This window comes from Pleurodeles waltl, chromosome 3_1 (assembly GCF_031143425.1).
Source record: "Pleurodeles waltl isolate 20211129_DDA chromosome 3_1, aPleWal1.hap1.20221129, whole genome shotgun sequence".
Taxonomy (NCBI): Eukaryota; Metazoa; Chordata; class Amphibia; order Caudata; family Salamandridae; genus Pleurodeles; species Pleurodeles waltl.
Genome location: NC_090440.1, coordinates 1,027,874,890 through 1,027,893,135, shown reverse-complemented (window position 1 = coordinate 1,027,893,135; position 18,246 = coordinate 1,027,874,890). Strand labels below are relative to the sequence as shown.

General features: G+C 43.9%; 1 protein-coding gene across 1 annotated transcript in view; it reads left to right on the top strand.

The window, feature by feature from the left end:
• HEG1 (heart development protein with EGF like domains 1) overlaps positions 1–18,246 on the top strand; it is a 215,594-nt gene that overhangs the window by 87,550 nt on the left and 109,798 nt on the right. Inside the window, exon 2 of the mRNA XM_069224283.1 lies at positions 9,415–11,043. Coding sequence (XP_069080384.1) covers positions 9,415–11,043 — 1,629 coding nt within the window. The remainder of the gene's footprint in view (positions 1–9,414; positions 11,044–18,246) is intronic.

Below are 18,246 nucleotides of genomic sequence, written 5' to 3'. Positions count from 1 at the left end.
CCTTTTAGTTTACCTCTCTGCTTCCATATTACCTACAGTCTTCATAAATTCAGAGAACGATTTCAAACGTGGTTATTGCCACTTTTTTTATTTGTATGAATGTTCTACTTTCCTTTTACCAGCTCATTTTGTTTGACTCTACCTGCAGCCCAGCACCAAGAAACCTATCCAGATGTGTGCTCTAAAAACACAAAATTAAGAAAAAAACATTTTTTGAGCAGTGCTGGGGAAATCAGATAAAGCTAACAGTCTATTAGAACCTTCCACTTTAAAACATAACGTGTATTTGTGAAGCGCACGTTCAACCTACAGTGCATCTTGGTGCTGAAATAACCACAGACCGATAAAAGTCTGAGTGAAACTACTGCGATTCGAAATTGTGATCATGAGATCAACCAAAGCGTATTACAGTGTAGAATTAGTCCACTGAGCCACCAGACCCGTCTAAGAAAACGTAGAAATGTAGACATGGAACTAACATGTAAATTAAACAATTTTTAGACAGCACTTAGGCCCATATTTATACTTTTTTAGCGTCGCATTTGCGTCATTTTTAGACGCAAAAGCGGCGCAAACATGCAAAATACAATTGTATTTTGTAAGTTTGCGCCGTTTTTGCGTCGAAAAGCGGCGCAAATGCAGCGCTAAAAAGTATAAATATGGGCCTAAGTGCTGCACTTCTGCTGTTCTTTATCACTGCAAGTCATGTGGTACTATTACCAGGGGGCGTGGGCCGTCCTAACTATGCGGCAATGAAGGCTAAATCATTCTTTACTGTATCATGTACCAAAGAATGGCAAAATATTCAGCGTAATGCTGCACCTTCTCTGGCCCTGGTGGCTACTTTGCCATTTTAATACACGCCGTTGAGGCACAATTTCACCTCATTTGTACCAGCCTTACACCTGAGGACAACAAGCAGAAATGGTGTGTTGCTTTGCAGCGCTACGTGTGGTACTTTTATTAAGTAACTTTAAATCCAATTCAGAGGCATGCTTTCCTTCAGTCTTTCAGCTGCTCATCTGCAAATTGAGAAGAGAAGCCTGACTGCTTACCTCTGGGTATCTAAATTCTGTTTTGCTCCATTTGTGTTACAACCCCTAACATATAGCGGGAAGAAAACACCACATTCAGCAATCATTGATTCACCACATATGCCTCTTCTACACCCATCTCATACTATGCATTGGAAAAGGCACTGGGTCAAATGTGCCCTTCCCATACGCAAACCAGGGATGTGCAGTTTGCACTCTGACTAGTCTGTGACTGGGAATGCAATTTGTGATCTGACCTATGAACTAATAGATCTCATCACAAATAGTCCATTTGCAGCTTTCCGATTTGCAAAATGGCATTCATATGTATCAAAAAGACATTTTGCATTCGCAGACCCTGTGACTTTGTGAATTACAAAGTTTCTGATTGCAAAATGGCTTTGTACAGCCGGTCCCAAATGTCTGGCTCCTTACAATGGGAGTGTTCAACACATGTTCAGGAGGGCCGGATCTATGCTAGATTTAAAGATAACCACTGACTATGTATATGAGCTGCATACTGATCAACGCTATGTAAGTGTCTTATCCATGTATCATGAAAATCTGGCATGGACTTTGCTCTTTTGGGCTAACAACACACCTGCCCTAGGAACTAGCCAGCCTGAGGACTTCTAGCAGGCATGGTGCTGAAGTGGGCTGCTGGCTGGAATTGGTGGCATTTAATCCTGCCTCTTCCTTCCTCTGTTCTCCCCTTTCACCGCTAACTGGAACTGAGGTTGTCGGTTTCCATTTGTATCCTAGAAGCCCCTTCCGAAAACATGTCTACATCACGGGCCACTGGAAAGGCTCTTTCTCTTGCAGATGTCCCTTCATTACAGCGAATGCACTAAGAGGCATTTTAAATTTAAAAACAAGTACAGGATGCTGTAATCATTTATCATGTTTGGAAAACGGATGTTAAAAATGCCAACCTTGCTCTTAGTCTAGACAAAAGATACATTCTGATAAGTACTGGCAACATTTTATTGTTCAGCTTCAGGCTCCACCCCAGGAGACGCGTCTGCTTTTGAACCTGCTGTTCTCAGATCTGCCTCCCTTAGACGAGAAGGCAGGAAGGAAACCACAAACCCCAAGGAGTCCTGAGCCGCCCTGAACTTGGGTTCCAGGTTTTGTTTCAACAAACCGCTTTGGCTCACATAAGTCCTCAACCTAAAATCATAGCAGCCGAAGCAATGCTTTAAAAAGACCACTGGCACCCATCTAATGCCAGAGAAGTAGTCGATGAGTATGTGGTCGTCATCGGATGCATGGCCCGGTGAGGCCAGGGATGCTGGTTGGCATGAGTAGAGCATCTCCGCTGCAGGTCCGGCTCATGGCTTTTCAGAGCCCATAGGCAATTGATTATTTGTCATATGGGTGTTCCTTTTCCTGTAGTAATAAGACAATTTTTTTCCCATTTGTTGCAATCAGGTACCATCAGGGACATTTGTGGTGGTTGGTGCTGCCGGTGGCAGTGACATACATTGGCCTTAGTGCCACAGCAACACTGCAACACAGATCCATTACCAGACATAGAACAACATATTCACAGTTTTATGTGACAGATTTTTGTGCAATGCTGTTGCACTGACTGTCAAAAATGGAAATTGCTGGGGTAATTTACAAACCCTAAGATATAAAATTAAAACGTGTGGATTTTTACACCATTAAACTCAACTTCTGACTATGGACAATCCAGTACTATGGTGGATTTTCTACCGTCCCAGTGTTTTGGAATAGGTTTGCTGCCAGTGGCTTGGTGGACTCGGGTGGCCTTTGAGGCGGTCGTGGATGCTCACAAAGTTGCAACGTTGGTATTTGCAAACCTTTCTATTCGTTTTACTCCCCATTTTCTACACAAACTTGAGCAACAAAAACTGAAGTAAGTGTGAAAATGGGTGTTAAAAATATACAAAACCGATACCAGATGAGTGCACCTTTAAGGGAAAAAAGCTAAATAAAGTTAAGATACTTCTGCACTTTTACACTCACATTAAACAGGAGAGTAATAGACTCGCATGATACTGGACTGTAGTAGGGGGAGGGTAAGATTTGTGTAGATTTCCAAGCGCAGGTTTACGACATTTGCAGTGCTTAAATGGGCAGGTACTGTCCGATACTGAGTACCTGCACTTCTTTAATTTGAAAGTGAGAGTACCTGCACTTCTCAACACTTCTGCAATACATGTAATGGGAGAGTACCGGCTCTTCTCAGACGCCAGCAGGTACTCTGGAGTACCTGCATTTCTGTATTTCCACTTAAAGCACCGGATATTTGAATTCTCCAAAAAAGTAGCACATTTTCAAAAAGCAGGCAGTCGCTACACTCTTTCGGTTTGTGAACAGCTGAGTGTGCCTAAATGGGGGAGAAAGGTAGATAGACGATTTCCGTTGCTGCTTCCTGTTTCCTGTCCGTCGCTAATTTTAGAGTACGCTTATCTAGGCGGGAAAGATTAGGAATGGGGTGGGGTGAGGAGTTCCATGCAGGAATGTGTGGGAAACAGATGTGAACGCTTCACTTCAGTAAATGTGCATTCATTGCCCCGTGGCAGTAGGCAGCCCAATAAAATCTAATAAACATTGTCATGCCGCATTGAGTCCTGCAACACCCAGTGTTGGTATTCACGCCCTCGCTTTAGGATTGTTTTTCTCAAAGTTCCCTTCAAGCGACACAACCCAGTGCCCTTGACGCAAGCTCAAAAGGGCAGCATGCATTCATCTGGCGTTGTGTTGACGTGTTTAATAAATGAGCCAAGTTATGAAAATGTTTGGCATGTGAATTATGCAACAAACATCTTAGAAAAATATGATACAGCCACTTCAAAATTCAAACAACTGCATTTCATGAACACACAGAAGCGTTTTACTCGGGTACATCAGATTATATCACTTCGTGGACAGACATTTATTAAATTATTAAACGTGATAGTTTTTTTTAACAAGTAAGTAGATGTCCATGTCTTGAATCGTGACGTCAATGTTACTGGTACACTAAGAGGCAAGTTACTTTTCAGTTGTACCCTATATGTAGCCTAGATTCTTATGATCATGCAGCACCTCTATAGTGTATTAAATCAAAGACAAAAGGTTTCTGTAGACTGCAGACCCCGAACTCGCATATTTGAAGGTGCTCTCATAAGTGAAAATGAAGACAAAGAAAGCTTGTTGAAATAAATTTTGATGATGCAAGGATGCTGGGATTGATCCTAGGTTTTCTGGTTCCATACTGTGGGGTTCAACTGTATCGCTCCCTCACCTGTTTTACCTCAAAGGTCATTGCCTTCTGTTTAGTTCTAATCTTTGGTTGCCCAGCGGGTAGTTCATTATATTGAAGGGATGAAATTTAAATAATGCAGAAACATGCATTAGACATCTGAGTTTGTTCCCTGTATGTAGAAAATATATCTACCTGTGGTGATGCTCCTTCCTGATTAATTAGTGAAATATTTATGTGCTACTTCCTTTCCCACCTTGTGGAGGCACTCATACAGATTGTACTCTTGAAGAGCCAGTGCAAGAATATGATGGCAACTAATATTGTGGACAAAATAACGGGGAACAAAATATCGAAAAGCAAGAAGAAGATAGATATATATATATATATATATATATATATATATATATATATATATAAGCATCAAGGTACAAATGTGTGTTATAGGTATAGAGGTATAGAAAATCTACACATAGATTTCAATATTTTGTACCTTGACATTTTGTCCACGATATTAGAGTCCCTGGATTCAATATTCAGTCTTCCCACAGAAAGCTGAGGAGTAACCACAAACATACTAGTTGGTTGTTATCCACTGCATTGACACAGCCATCCATCCACTTTAGTCCCCCTTTCTGAACCCCCAACCATACACGTTTGACTGAAATATTCACAAAATTTGCAGGTTGTTTCAGCATTCTGAGTGCAGTTTGCCCTTCGGAAATGTTTCTAATGCCCACTCAGTGATTTAAGACATGGCATTTCGACACACCGATTTTTTTGCATACCTAAATTATACAAAAATATGTGTGGATCGGGCCCACTGTGAAGATATAAATATGTTGACCACCTTTGTGCAAAGGGGGCATGGGTAGTGATTGGTTGTTACAGAGCTTGATGAATGCCATCATTAAGAAGGACCCTTTGATGTCTAACTCCAAGCATCCCGTGTGCAGATGTGGCTTCCAAAAGTCAATGATTTATGTCAAGATCTCACCTGATGAAGAACAGATTGCCAACCATGCTGAACTGGACTGCTTTGGAGCACTAGTATAGCAATGAATTTCCAGTGTTTAGTCATTGGACCATGCTCATTTGCTGGGACAGTTCTGCTTTGGAATTAACACCTTTTTCAAATTCAATCTGACTGGTTACTACTCAACAACATTTTATACCTTCCTTGCTTGTTTGTAGAATGTTACCCGAGAGGACTAGAAGACAGAGCATCAATGCCTACTCTCACATTCCTATTCTCCTTAGAAAAGGGGCACTGGGACACCATGTCTGATGAGGAGACTGCCTTTTTGAAAGAATACAGAACATGACAATTAGAGTTTATCAGGGTGTTGTGCCTTCTGTCGTACCCTTCTACTCCCTCACACAGACCCAAATACAGTACTCACAAAGTTTGAGCAAGCAATCTCAGGGATAAGCTTTATTAGGCTTTCTGTAGGCCCTATCTCATCTCCCAGCGGTCTATGCCTCCAAAAAGGGTCAGGTTATGGGTTTTGGAGGGTGATACCATTGAAACCAATAGACTTTCAATTCTTTGGGTGGAGTGGGAAGTTTCAAAGCCAGGTGATCCCACTGAAGGCTTGTTTGTAGGGTGACAATGAGCTCAGAGACTGGCTTCCTCCATTTGAGAGTAAGTTAATAGGTATGGATCTAGGCGTGAAGGTAAAAGCAATTGCTTTTGCCCTCATACGTCACAATCTTCTGACCTCAACCAGAAAGAGAGAGCAAGTCGACCTGAGTATAAATAAGACTTTACAATGCAGTAACGTACAAATATATTTCTCTTCCTCTTTCTTTCTCCCTTTATCTGTATTTTATTTCCTGCTCGTTGTCAAAGTCTGATGATGAAAAATAACTCTTAATCCCCATAAATGAGTGTCAGTAGTCACCACCTGCAGCCACTGGAACAAACTAGTTACTGCTTATGTGTATCCATAGAAAACCTCATGGCCATTGTGGTTAGTAAGGAGAGGTGACTCAGGATTTATTCCCATTACATGGGTGGAACGATCAAAGGTGTATCAGGTGTAGGTGTACCAGGGCCTAGAGGCTTGAGGGGCCCACTATATCATGATTACTGCTGTATTTTACGACCCCTACAGCAGGGTAAGAACCCACGTTCCTTATGTGGCCACTGGCCCATTTGCTGGATCTAGACCAAGAAGAACGTACAAATATATTTCTCTTCCTCTTTCTTTCTCCCTTTATCTGTATTTTATTTCCTGCTCGTTGTCAAAGTCTGATGATGAAAAATAACTCTTAATCCCCATAAATGAGTGTCAGTAGTCACCACCTGCAGCCACTGGAACAAACTAGTTACTGCTTATGTGTATCCATAGAAAACCTCATGGCCATTGTGGTTAGTAAGGAGAGGTGACTCAGGATTTATTCCCATTACATGGGTGGAACGATCAAAGGTGTATCAGGTGTAGGTGTACCGGGGCCTAGAGGCTTGAGGGGCCCACTATATCATGATTACTGCTGTATTTTACGACCCCTACAGCAGGGTAAGAACCCACGTTCCTTATGTGGCCACTGGCCCATTTGCTGGATCTAGACCAAGAAGAAGATAGATAGATAGGTTTATTAAAACAATGAAATAATAAAAGCACAGATCTCATCACCTTCATCACTCATGAATATTTCAGAGTCACTTTACATTCATTACAAATACAAGAGTGGTAGCATGTATACTCGTCAACAAAGTGAACGCGATATTATTAAAAAGATTTTTTGTGCAAAACAAGGAATACAACTGTAATATATTAATCAGTTTACTGGGATAGACACTTTTTTTTCTCCACAACTCTTCAAAACTTTAAATATTGTCAGTTCAAAGGGATGCCTGTGGGATTTAAGCTTGTGATTACTGCTGAACGACAGTTACGTATCCGATGTTGATTAAAAATGGTTTCAGAAGAAGTATCCTTTCCCGTAAAAGGGCTGGACAAAGACATGTGAAGTGCATGATAATATCTTCTCCCAGTGAACAAAGTCTGCAAGGACCTTCTGGGGCTGCACCTTTCCTGGAACTTCCTGTATGCTCTCCAGGGTGAAGACCAAAGCGGTATCGCATAAATTCTATTTTTAGGTGACTGTACCACCCTATTTTCATATATTTTAGGGTCTGTTAGCCGGTTTGAACTGTCCATGCATGGGAGTGAGAAGATGAAATTGCTTTGTCAGTCCCAAGGGAAAGTCTCGCAATGACCTTAACCTGCTTTTTGAAAACTATTTGGGGTAATTTCCGAACCCATATTCCAGAGAGCTCCAATTTCTTGATAGCCAAGTCACAATAAAGACAGGCTGGTGCTGTATAGTTGTTCTGCAGCTCCTGCCAAAGGGCTTGGCAGATACGACTTTCCGTTGCACTTCTGATTCATTTCCATGTTTATGTATAGTCCCCTTGTCATGCGATTGTTTGGTTAATGAGGCCAAACTCAAGCCTTATTTGGGCAGAGGACGCATTTGGGGGGAGTTTAAAATGTAATCTAAAAGTCCTTACTAAAATCCGATTTAGAACCACACCTTCTCTTCCTTGCAAAGCTTCACTTCCATATGTAGTAGCTGGGATAAGCTTTGTTCGGATTACCTTCAATAGTGGCAGAAATTAAAATGTCCCAGAGCAGATTGTAAAATGTGAAAGGCAAACATCAATGTGTGTCCTTTTTGAAGCATTTCTTTCTGATGTAATTGAAACGTCCCTTTTTCATCAAATAAGACAACTAGGTATCCGTAAGTAATAACCCACTCTAGTTCTTGGCCATAGAGGAACCATCTGTAACTAACCTTGTTTCTCCTCATGTACATCATTAGCTTGTTTTTTAAAAATATTTATTAGCATCCCTTTGTCGATGGAATATGCAGACAGCTTGTCTATCAGTCGTTGAAGACCAACCAGGATCACGTCATCAGTGTATAACAAATTTGAGAAGTGCATGGTTCCAAGCTTTGGTGCATGAAAGTTTGGCCCCTCCAGGGCGAAAGATATATTGGACAAAAATAAATTAAAGATAGAAGGGGCCAAAACGCAGCCCTGCTTAAGGCCCTTTGTTGTTATTATTTTCCTAGATAGAATTGATCCGTTGCTGATCCTCACCCGTACCTTGGTGTCCGTATACAGATTGTATTGCCCTTAGTAGATGGTCTGGGATATCCTTGATTGCCAATTTATGCCAGAGTAGTTCTCGATCTACACAATCAAATGCAGCTTTGAAATCATATAGCACAGATATAAAGGTAGCCTATTTAGCTTGTGTTTATCTATGATTAGTGATAGGGCCAGAATATTAGTCAAAGTTCCTGGGCCCTTTATAAACCCATTTTGGTTCGGTGGAACTATACGATTGTCATCAGCCCATTGTATCAAGTCTTCCAGTATCATGCTGGCAAAATATTTTGCCTCTGTGTCCAACAGGGTTATCAGCCAATAATTCCTTGGTGTCTGATGGTCCCCGTTTTTATGGATTGGGTTTATAATTGCGCCCCTCCAAGAGTCAGGAATACATTGGTGGTGTAAGGCATAGTTGTATACTTTTCCTAAGTGCACGGCCGATGCTGGTGGGTTTGTGTTAAATAGGGCTGATGACAAGCCATTTGGTCCGGGGGCACCGTCCCGCCTGCTGCTTTGAACTGTGTTACATGTTTGGATTACTGAGGAAGTGTACAATGGAAAATTAGAATTGTTTGGTGAAAATGTTCTAACTACTTCAGAGCAATAAAAAGAGAAGAGCCTGATCTTATTTCAAGAGCTGAAACAAACAGCAATTTGTTGATGGCCTTTGGGAACATGAGGTGGTCCTTGCTATTCAGAGTGCATGTAGGACGTCTGTTCCATAGCTTCCATAGTTTATGCATCTGTAACTCATGGGATGAAATTCCATACTATAATATCAGTCTATAATACTATTTTTAACATGTCCAAAATGGTATATAAAAATAAGAAGACAGACACACTGTCATAGCCACGTTAACTCTCTGTTTTACATTCTTTAAAATATGAAACTGCATTCTTATCAATAAACATTCAAATGTCATTGTGCAGAGTTAGTACACAAGCTCTGTGTATTGATAAGGAAAGAACTGTTGTAAAAAAACAAGTAACTTTGATATCTGAGTAAATTATAATTGTCATCCTATTTCTCTTTTCAGAAACAGGAAAAGGCCCAGAACCAGCCAGCAGCAGAGATGCAGAAAAAAGTCCATCCCTATCTCACACTGATAGCATGTACATTTCCACAACATACAACAGAGGCGGAGAGCGAACTTTATTATCCATAACAAATAGCAGTATGTCTGCGGAAATCACTGAAAGCTCTGTGTCTTATAATATATCCAAAACATCAGATCCCCCAGACTCGTCTTCAGTACAAGACGCTGGGAGGACTAGGGCTTTAAAGGGTGACACACACTTCACCATAGCTTCCTGGGAGGGCTTCCTATCTCAGTCCTCTAAGACACTGACACATCCATCTCAGACCTACAACTCTTGGAGTGAGACCTTAGATCCGATTGACATTCTCCAGAATACGACAAATAGTGAAGCAAACACACATGATTCTCCTGTGGAGTCGAGTGTGACGACCAGTGGGTCTGACATTGTTTCAACTGGCCCATCATCATCATCATCATCATCAGATTCATTTGTTTCTTCGTTAAACGGATCTCTGTCTTCAGCATCTCCTTCACCACTGTCATCCGAGTCATTTTCATCCACTCCAAGGGGACCCTTTTCATCAATGCATTCTGAGGTGTCCACGTCATTTATAATGCCAGAATCTTCCACAGAGACCTTGATAGCATCATCATCCACATCCCAAACCCCATTTTTCCCATCACCACCGACACCAACCTCTAGTATACCAGTGACCTTTTTGGTGCCAGTGGTTTCCCAATCCCCATTTCCAATACCTTCCACCGACTCAGAAGTTCCATCCTCTATATCATCAACTTCTTTGTTGCCTTCATGGCCCTCACAACGCCCATCTCTGACACCTTCATTTTCAACATCAATTCCATCTTCATGGTCACCAACCCTTTTTTCATCCCTGTCTTCTACATCTTTGTCGACTGAGAGCTTTCAAACAAGTCATTCATCAGTGGCAAGAGAAGATGGAGAGAATGGTATTAGAGTGGACACTTCCACAGCCCTGGATCACAGTAGCTTGTCCACAGGTTCACCTCAAACAGACGACACCACGAGCATGGGCTTACCAATGTTGTCTTCTTCAGAAGTTGCAACTGAACGTTTCAACACTTCTTTGTCAATGACAAGTGGAATAAGCAGAACAGAGAGTTTTACGGATTCCAGCATCACTTGGGAAGATGACACTTTTGAAAAAACCACAGCATTTTTGGCCACCAAAATAAGTTCCACTCAGGGAGCACATCACTATCAGACTCCAAAACAGGCAAACAGTATTACGCCTGATTTAACAACATTATCAGATCAATTTACAACATCACAGTTGACAACAAAGAAACCAGTCCAAACAATTTCCAGAATTACTGAGTCACTGAATGCAGAGCTGACAACACATTATTCAGTTCTCTTTGGAACTTCTTCAATAGAAATCGATCATACTTCCAGTACACACGAAATTCCTGGAATGTCTATCACAGACATGGGAGTGAGCTCAACCGCAAGTGTTAAGATCACCGAGCAGAATATACTGGCCTCAGTGCCGCACAAAACATTTTCTTCAGTTAAAACTAGTGCATTGCCTTCAGTTACAACCCAATTCAGCGCCTTAACACCACCTGTGACTTCTCAAAAATCAGGTGAGTTATGCATATGTTATGTTTGTTGTTGGAATTGTTTCAGGATTCCCAGGGCAATTAGTGGTTACTGGATGTAGCAAATACAAAATGGATTTTAGTGTCTATAGCCACATTTATCAAATGTGCTTACCCAGAAAGCCACACAATCAAAATCCACTCTCTACATGGACGGGTGAAGGACCTGTTTGCAGGGCACTAGCAGACCAATTTACCAAAAGATGAGAGAGGCAACTAGGCCAGTCTCCCAGACAGGTTCAACACCTGCTGTGCCACTATATATCGCACAGTCAACAGTCACACTCGGTAAAAGGTGTGGTAGTATAGCAGAAACTTCTGCGTGGATACAACAATTTTGAGTGTGATGAAGGGGTAATTTTGCCAAAAAGCGTATTACACGAAACAGTAACTTCACCTAATGTTAACTCAGAGGCGGAAAAAGGACTCCAGTGGTTCTTTGCTTAAGCCAAAAGTTTTCCATCTTTGTGACCTGAGACCTGCTATTACATAAAACGTACGCTGATGATGCAAAAAGCAAACTGATGATGCAAAAAGCAAACGGCAGAAGTAGAGAACTACAGTTCAGTAGAGAAACAGGGCCTCTTATGTAAACCGTAAATGCCTTTTCACGGCCATACTACCTATAGCAGCCATGCCAGACAACCGCAGTCTTCTGTCCCCAATAGTAGTACTTACTGATTAGTAAGGAAAGGTTCGCAGTAAACATATCCAACATTCCAAGACGCAACAAGCCACTTGGTAGATGTTTAAAGGTTCACCGACTGAAGGAGAGAAGAGGCGCACACAAGCTTCCTCTGTGTAAAAGTACAGCACAGTAACCAAAACAGAGCACTATGGCGGGTCTGACGTGAGCAGGATACTAATTAAGATGTTCCCAGATGGAATGGTGAAGACATCACAAGGCTTCATTCTGCTTGTGGTATTAACTTCAAACCAAATTTGCTTTATTTGACATAGTTGGGACAAAGGCACAATGCATTTTACTACAGCATCATTAAAAAGGAGTATACATGGACAATAGTAGAGATTCAAACATTGCATACGTATATATCATAGATGCAGTTATAATTTTGGGATATAGAGAACTCCATTGAAGGCAACAAACTAAAAGACTATTGAAGGCTGCTCTAGGATAACTATCCCAACATTCGAAGGTTTCTCCACTGTCTCTTCCTGATCTCATTAGAATGTTCAGTCTTGATTGGGTGGAATGGCCGCGTAGCGTTACAGCTATTCGCCAGAGGGGCGTATGCATTGTGTAAACCCCCTCATTATAGGCCTTTGGTGGTGGCTTCGCATTTAAGATGGGCATAGGCATTGAAGAGCGTTGGTACAGCCCTCAATGTGAGACTGGAATGCTGTGGAAGAAGCAAAGGGCATCCCCAAAGCTTCTGTTACAACGGGATTGGGTCTCTGATATAATAGTACAGAACAAACACAGCGAGCCACATTCGCAAAGATAAGTCATACATTGCCTGCCACGGATGTCCTCATAAACTCGGTGTAAATGTGCGACTTTTGTCAGCATACAAAGACTCGCAGTAGTATGCCTGTAAAGTTGTGCCACTTGCAGTTTTTCAGGCTTGTTCTGGAAGGTAATGTTACATCTGCTATTTTCAAATGCCGGGTTATATGCAGAGTATGAGTCGTACGTATGTGGGCATTCACAAACCCTCAAGGGAAACCACGCCTTGAACCTTTGACTCCAAGCCCTTGCATGGGGCTCACTCCTGCGCATGCAATTGTGGCCTACAATTGTTCAGTAGTAAAACTATTTATGTCAGCTGCTTGGCAGCTTTTACTCACTCCCCCACTCCTCCTCATCCTGTTTTTTCCTTAACTGTATTTCTTATTTTAGCTGTGGTGAAGGACTGGACAGCTGCATTGTGGGACTGGGCTACACTGTTCTGCAAATGCATGTTGGCACATCTTTTTCTTCGTTTTTTAATGTGCTGCTCCAGAAAGCTGGATCCATCCCCACTCCTTCTTGCAATAGTAAATTAAAAATAGCCATAATGATGCCCATCAATATCATGCCATGGCATATGTGTGCATGTGTCATCACAATAGGGTTGCCAAAGCGCCATGACTTATACATGCTCAGGTGTGGTGACAAATGCGTGCATATGCATCGTTGTGCTAGTGCTTTTTTGTGCTGATGCTGTTCACTATCAGCAATAGCATTATTAGGGTCTGGCCCTCAATAGCATGTGCTAGCCCAGGCATCTCGCTTGCGAGGCACTCTTGTAAACAGAAAAAGGCTTGGAGCCCGCCTGTTGCTTACCATTTGGGACTGCATGGCACTCTTCTTTACAGCCTTCCAATTGCACTATGCATGCCTGTCATCATTTCCCTTCCTGTTCATGGAGCAGAGACTAAGCACTGATTGATTTAACTTAGTCAGTACCCATCCGCTGCTCCAGAGTTCATTGAGGTACTATTTTGTTAATTTTAACATATAGTGCCCTGCAAACAGAAGGCATGTTCCTGGCAAAAACATGCCCAGCAGAACATACAAAATTTTAAAGTTTTATTTTCTATAGTTAACTTTTTTTCTTTTAGTTTGCCAAGCATTGTTTTCTCACTTTGCACTCATGTTTTCTTTTGTATTTGCTTGTAGGCGCTGTTCTCAAACGTTGGCGATAGTCTTGTTCTAAATATTGTAAAGCAGCATTGTTTCTTTCTTATGTGTAACTTCCAAAATAATGCTTTAACACATAATCGTGCAGTACACCCCAATCCACCCCTACTCCAGTCTAGTCCGCCCCACTCCAATCCATGCCAGTGCAACCCATCTCACCCCACACCAGTCCAACCCACTCAGTCCAGTCCACACCACTCAATCCATTCTACCCAGACCAATCCAATAACCCCCACTCAAATCCAGATGACTCCAATCGAAACCACTCACCCCAATCCAATCTACCACACTGCAATCTGCCCAACCCACCCCACTCCAATCTGCCCCACGCCAATCCAAAACAATCTCCACTCCAATCCACAACAATCTGCTCCACCCCAGACTAAAATATTCTTCTCCACTCCAATCCAAAACAATCTGCCCCACTCCAGTCCACCACAATCTGCCCCACTCCAGTCCAAAACAATCTGCTCCACTACAATCTGCCCCATCCAAAACAATCTGTCCTTCTCCAATCAAAAACAATCTGTCCCACTCAAATTCTAAATATTCAGCACCACTCCAATCTGCCCTACTCCAACCTGTCCCAGTCCAATCCAACCCAGTTTGCTCCACTCCAGTCTGCCCCACTCTAATCTGCCCACTCCAGTCCTAAACAATCTGCCCCACACCATTCCAAAACAACCAGCCCCACTCCAATGTAAAAGAATCCACCACACTCCAATCTGCCCCTCTCCAGTCCAGACCAACTCGCCCCACTCCAATCTGCCCCACTCCAGTCTGGTCCCCTGCAATTCATAACAATCCACCCCAATCCTATCTAAACCATTCAACCCCACTCCAATCTGCCCCACTCCAATCCAAAAGAATGTGTCCCCGTCCAATCCAAAATAATCTGCCTCACTCCATTCCGAAACAATCTGCCCCGCTCCAAAACAATCTGACCCACTCCGTTTTTCCTCACTCCAGTCAAAAATAATCTGCCCCACTCCAAATTAATCTGCCTCACTACAGTTTGCCCACTCTTACCCAAAACAAGCTACCTCACTTGAATCTGACCTATTGCAATCCAAACCAATCTGCCTCACTTCAGAACAAAGCAATTTGCCCACTTAAATCCTCCCCACTCCAATCCATGCCTGTCCAATCCACCCGATCTCACCCTACACCAGTCCACCCCACACCACTCAATCCATTCTACCCAGACCTATCCAATTCATCCCACTCAAATCCAAACCACTCCAATCCAAACCACTGACCCCAATCCAATCCACCACACTGCAATCCGTCCAACTCACCCCACTCCAATCTGCCCCACTCGAATCCAAAACAATCTTCACTCCATTCCACAATAATCTGCGGCACTCCAATCCATAATATACTTCTCCACTCCAATCCAAAACAATCTGCCCCACTCCAATCCACCACAATCTACTCCACTCCAGTCCAAAACAATCTGCCACACTCCAATCTGCTTCAATCCAAAACAACCTGCCCAATTCCAATCTAAAACTTTCTGCCCAACTCCAGTCTGTCCCACTCCAATCAAAAACAATCTGCCCTACTCCAATTCTAAATGTTCAGCCCCACTCCAACCTGTCCCAGTCCAATTCACTCCAGCTTGCTTCACTCCAGTCTGCCCCACTTCAATCTGCCCACTCCAGTCGTAAACAATCTGCCCCATGCCATTCCGAAACAATCAGCCTCGCTCCATTGCAAAACAATCTGCCACACTCCAATCTGTCACACTGTAATCGACCCCTCTCCAGTCCAGACCAATCTGCCCCACTCCAATCCGCCCCTCTCCAGTCTGCTCCCCTGCAATCCATAACAGTCTGCCCCATTCCTACCCAAAACATTCAACCCCACTCAATCTGCCCCACTCCAATACAAAAGAATGTGTTCCCATTCAATCCAAAACAATCTGCCTCACTCCATTCCAAAATAATCCGCCCCACCCCAAAACAATCTTCCCCACTCCATTTTGCCCCACTCAAATCAAAAATATTCTGCCCCATTCCAAGCCCCACTACAGTCTGTCCACTCCAATCCAAAACAATCTACCCCACTCGAATCTGACCTACTGCAATCCAAACCTACAAACAAATTGCCCACTTCAATCTGCCCAACTCCAATCCAAAACAATCTGCTTTACCCCAGTCTGCCTTACTTCAGTCTGCCCCACTCCAATTCACCCCACTCCAATCCAATTCACCTCACCCCTTCCAAGCCACCCTACTCCATCGCAATTCACCCCACACCACTCCAGTCCACCCCAATCCAATCTACATCACTCCAACCCACCACACCCCAATGCACTCTACTCCAGTCCACCACAATCCATCCCACTCCAATCCAATCCAGCCCATTCCAGTCCAATCCATCCCACCACATACCAATTCAATCCACTCCAGTCCAATCTACCCCATTCCAATCCAGCCTATCCACCCCATTCCAATCCATCCCAGCCCACTCCAATCCAATCCACCCCTCTCTAATCCAACCAAGGCCACTCCAATCCATTCCAATGCTTTTCAGTCCAACCCATCCTACTCCAATCCAATCCAACCCATTCAAATCCAACCCAGCCCACTCCAGTCCACTCCATCAAATCCACTACAACCCATTCCACCCCACTCCAATCCAATCCACCCACCCCACTTCAATCTATTCCAGAGGAATCCAATCCACCGTAATCCACCCTACTCCAGTCCACTTTAATCCCCCCACTCCAATCCATCTCACTCTAAACCACCTTAATCCACTCCACTCCAATCCAATCCACCCACTCCAATCCAATCCACCCCACACCAATGAAGTTCACTCACCCTACTCCAGTCCAGTCAGCCCCACTCCAGTCCAATCCACCTCAGTCCAATCCACCTCACTCCAATTGAGTCAATCCCACTCCAATCCAATCCACCCCACATCAATTCAGCCCACCCACTCCAATCCAGTCGTCCCCACTCCAATCCAGTTCACCCACTCCAATCCATCTCACTTCTCTGCAGCTCAATCCACCACAACCCATCCCACTGAAATACATTCCACCTCACCCCTGTCCAGCCCTATCCACCCAATCTAATCCACCCCAGTCAATCAATCCACCCCAGTCAATCCAATTTGCCCTATTCCAATCCACCCACCTCAATTCAATCCACCCCACTCCAATCCACCCCACTCCACTCCACTCCCATAGACCCCACCTCACACAAATTAAACTCACCTCATTCCAATCCACCCCACTTCAGTCCACCCCACTCCAATCCACCCCATGCAGTCCACCCAACTCCACTCCAATCCACAGTACTCCACTGTAATGTAGTCTACTCTGATCCACCCGACTCTACCCCAATCTAATCCAATCGAACCCACCCCAGTTCAGTCCACCACATCGTACCCCACTACAGTCCAATCTATCCAGCCGACACCGCTCTAATGCAGCCCACCCCCTCCAATCCAACTCACTCTCATACAGTCCACCCCACTTCAGTCCAATCCATCCCGCTCCTGTCCAGTCCACCCCACTCGACTCCAGTCCACCCAACTTCACACCAATCCAATCCATACCACCCTAATTCAGCCCAACCCACCCCAAACCAGTCCTACCTACCCCAATTCAATCCACCCCACCCTAATCCAGTCCAATCCCCTTACTCCAGTCCACTCCACCAAAATCCAATCGACCCCACTTCATTTCAGAATACCCACTCCAATCCAGTTCACTCCACTCTATCTCACTCCACTCCAATCCACCTCCAAGCTACCCACTGCACTCTAATCCAATCTACTCCTATCCAACCAACTGTACTCCAATCCACTCCAATCCAGCCCACTCAAATCCAGTCCATCCAGACCACCCCACCCCACCCCATCCCACTCCAATCCAGTCCACCCTACCCCAATCAATCCACTCCAATCCAATCCACCACACTCCAATCCAGTTCACCTACTCCAATACATCCCACTTCCCTGCAGTCCAATGCACCACAATCCACCCAACTGTAATACATTCCATCCCACTCCATTCCAACCCAGTCCAGTCCTATCCACCCCATCTAATCCACCCCACTAAATCTAGTCCACCCCACTCAATTCAATTCACCACATGCCAATCCACCCGCCTCATTGCAATCCACCCCACTCACTCTCATACAGTCCACCCCACTTCAGTCCAATCCATCCCTCTCCTGTCCAATCCACCCCACCCGACTCCAGTCCAGCCAACTCCACTCCAATCCACACCACCCCAATTCAACCCAACCCACCCAAATCTAATCCTACCTACCCTAATTCAATCCACCCCAAACCAATCCAATCTACCCCACCCTAATCGAATCCAGTCCAGTCCCCCACTCCAGTCCACCCCTCCAAAATCTAATCCACCCCACCCAATGTCAGTCCATCCACTCTAATCCACCCCACTCCAATCCAGTTTACTCCACCCTACCCCGCTGTACTTCAGTCCATCTCACCCCACCCCACTCCAATCTACCCACTCCACTTGAATCCAGTCTACTCCTATCCACCCAACTCTAATCCAA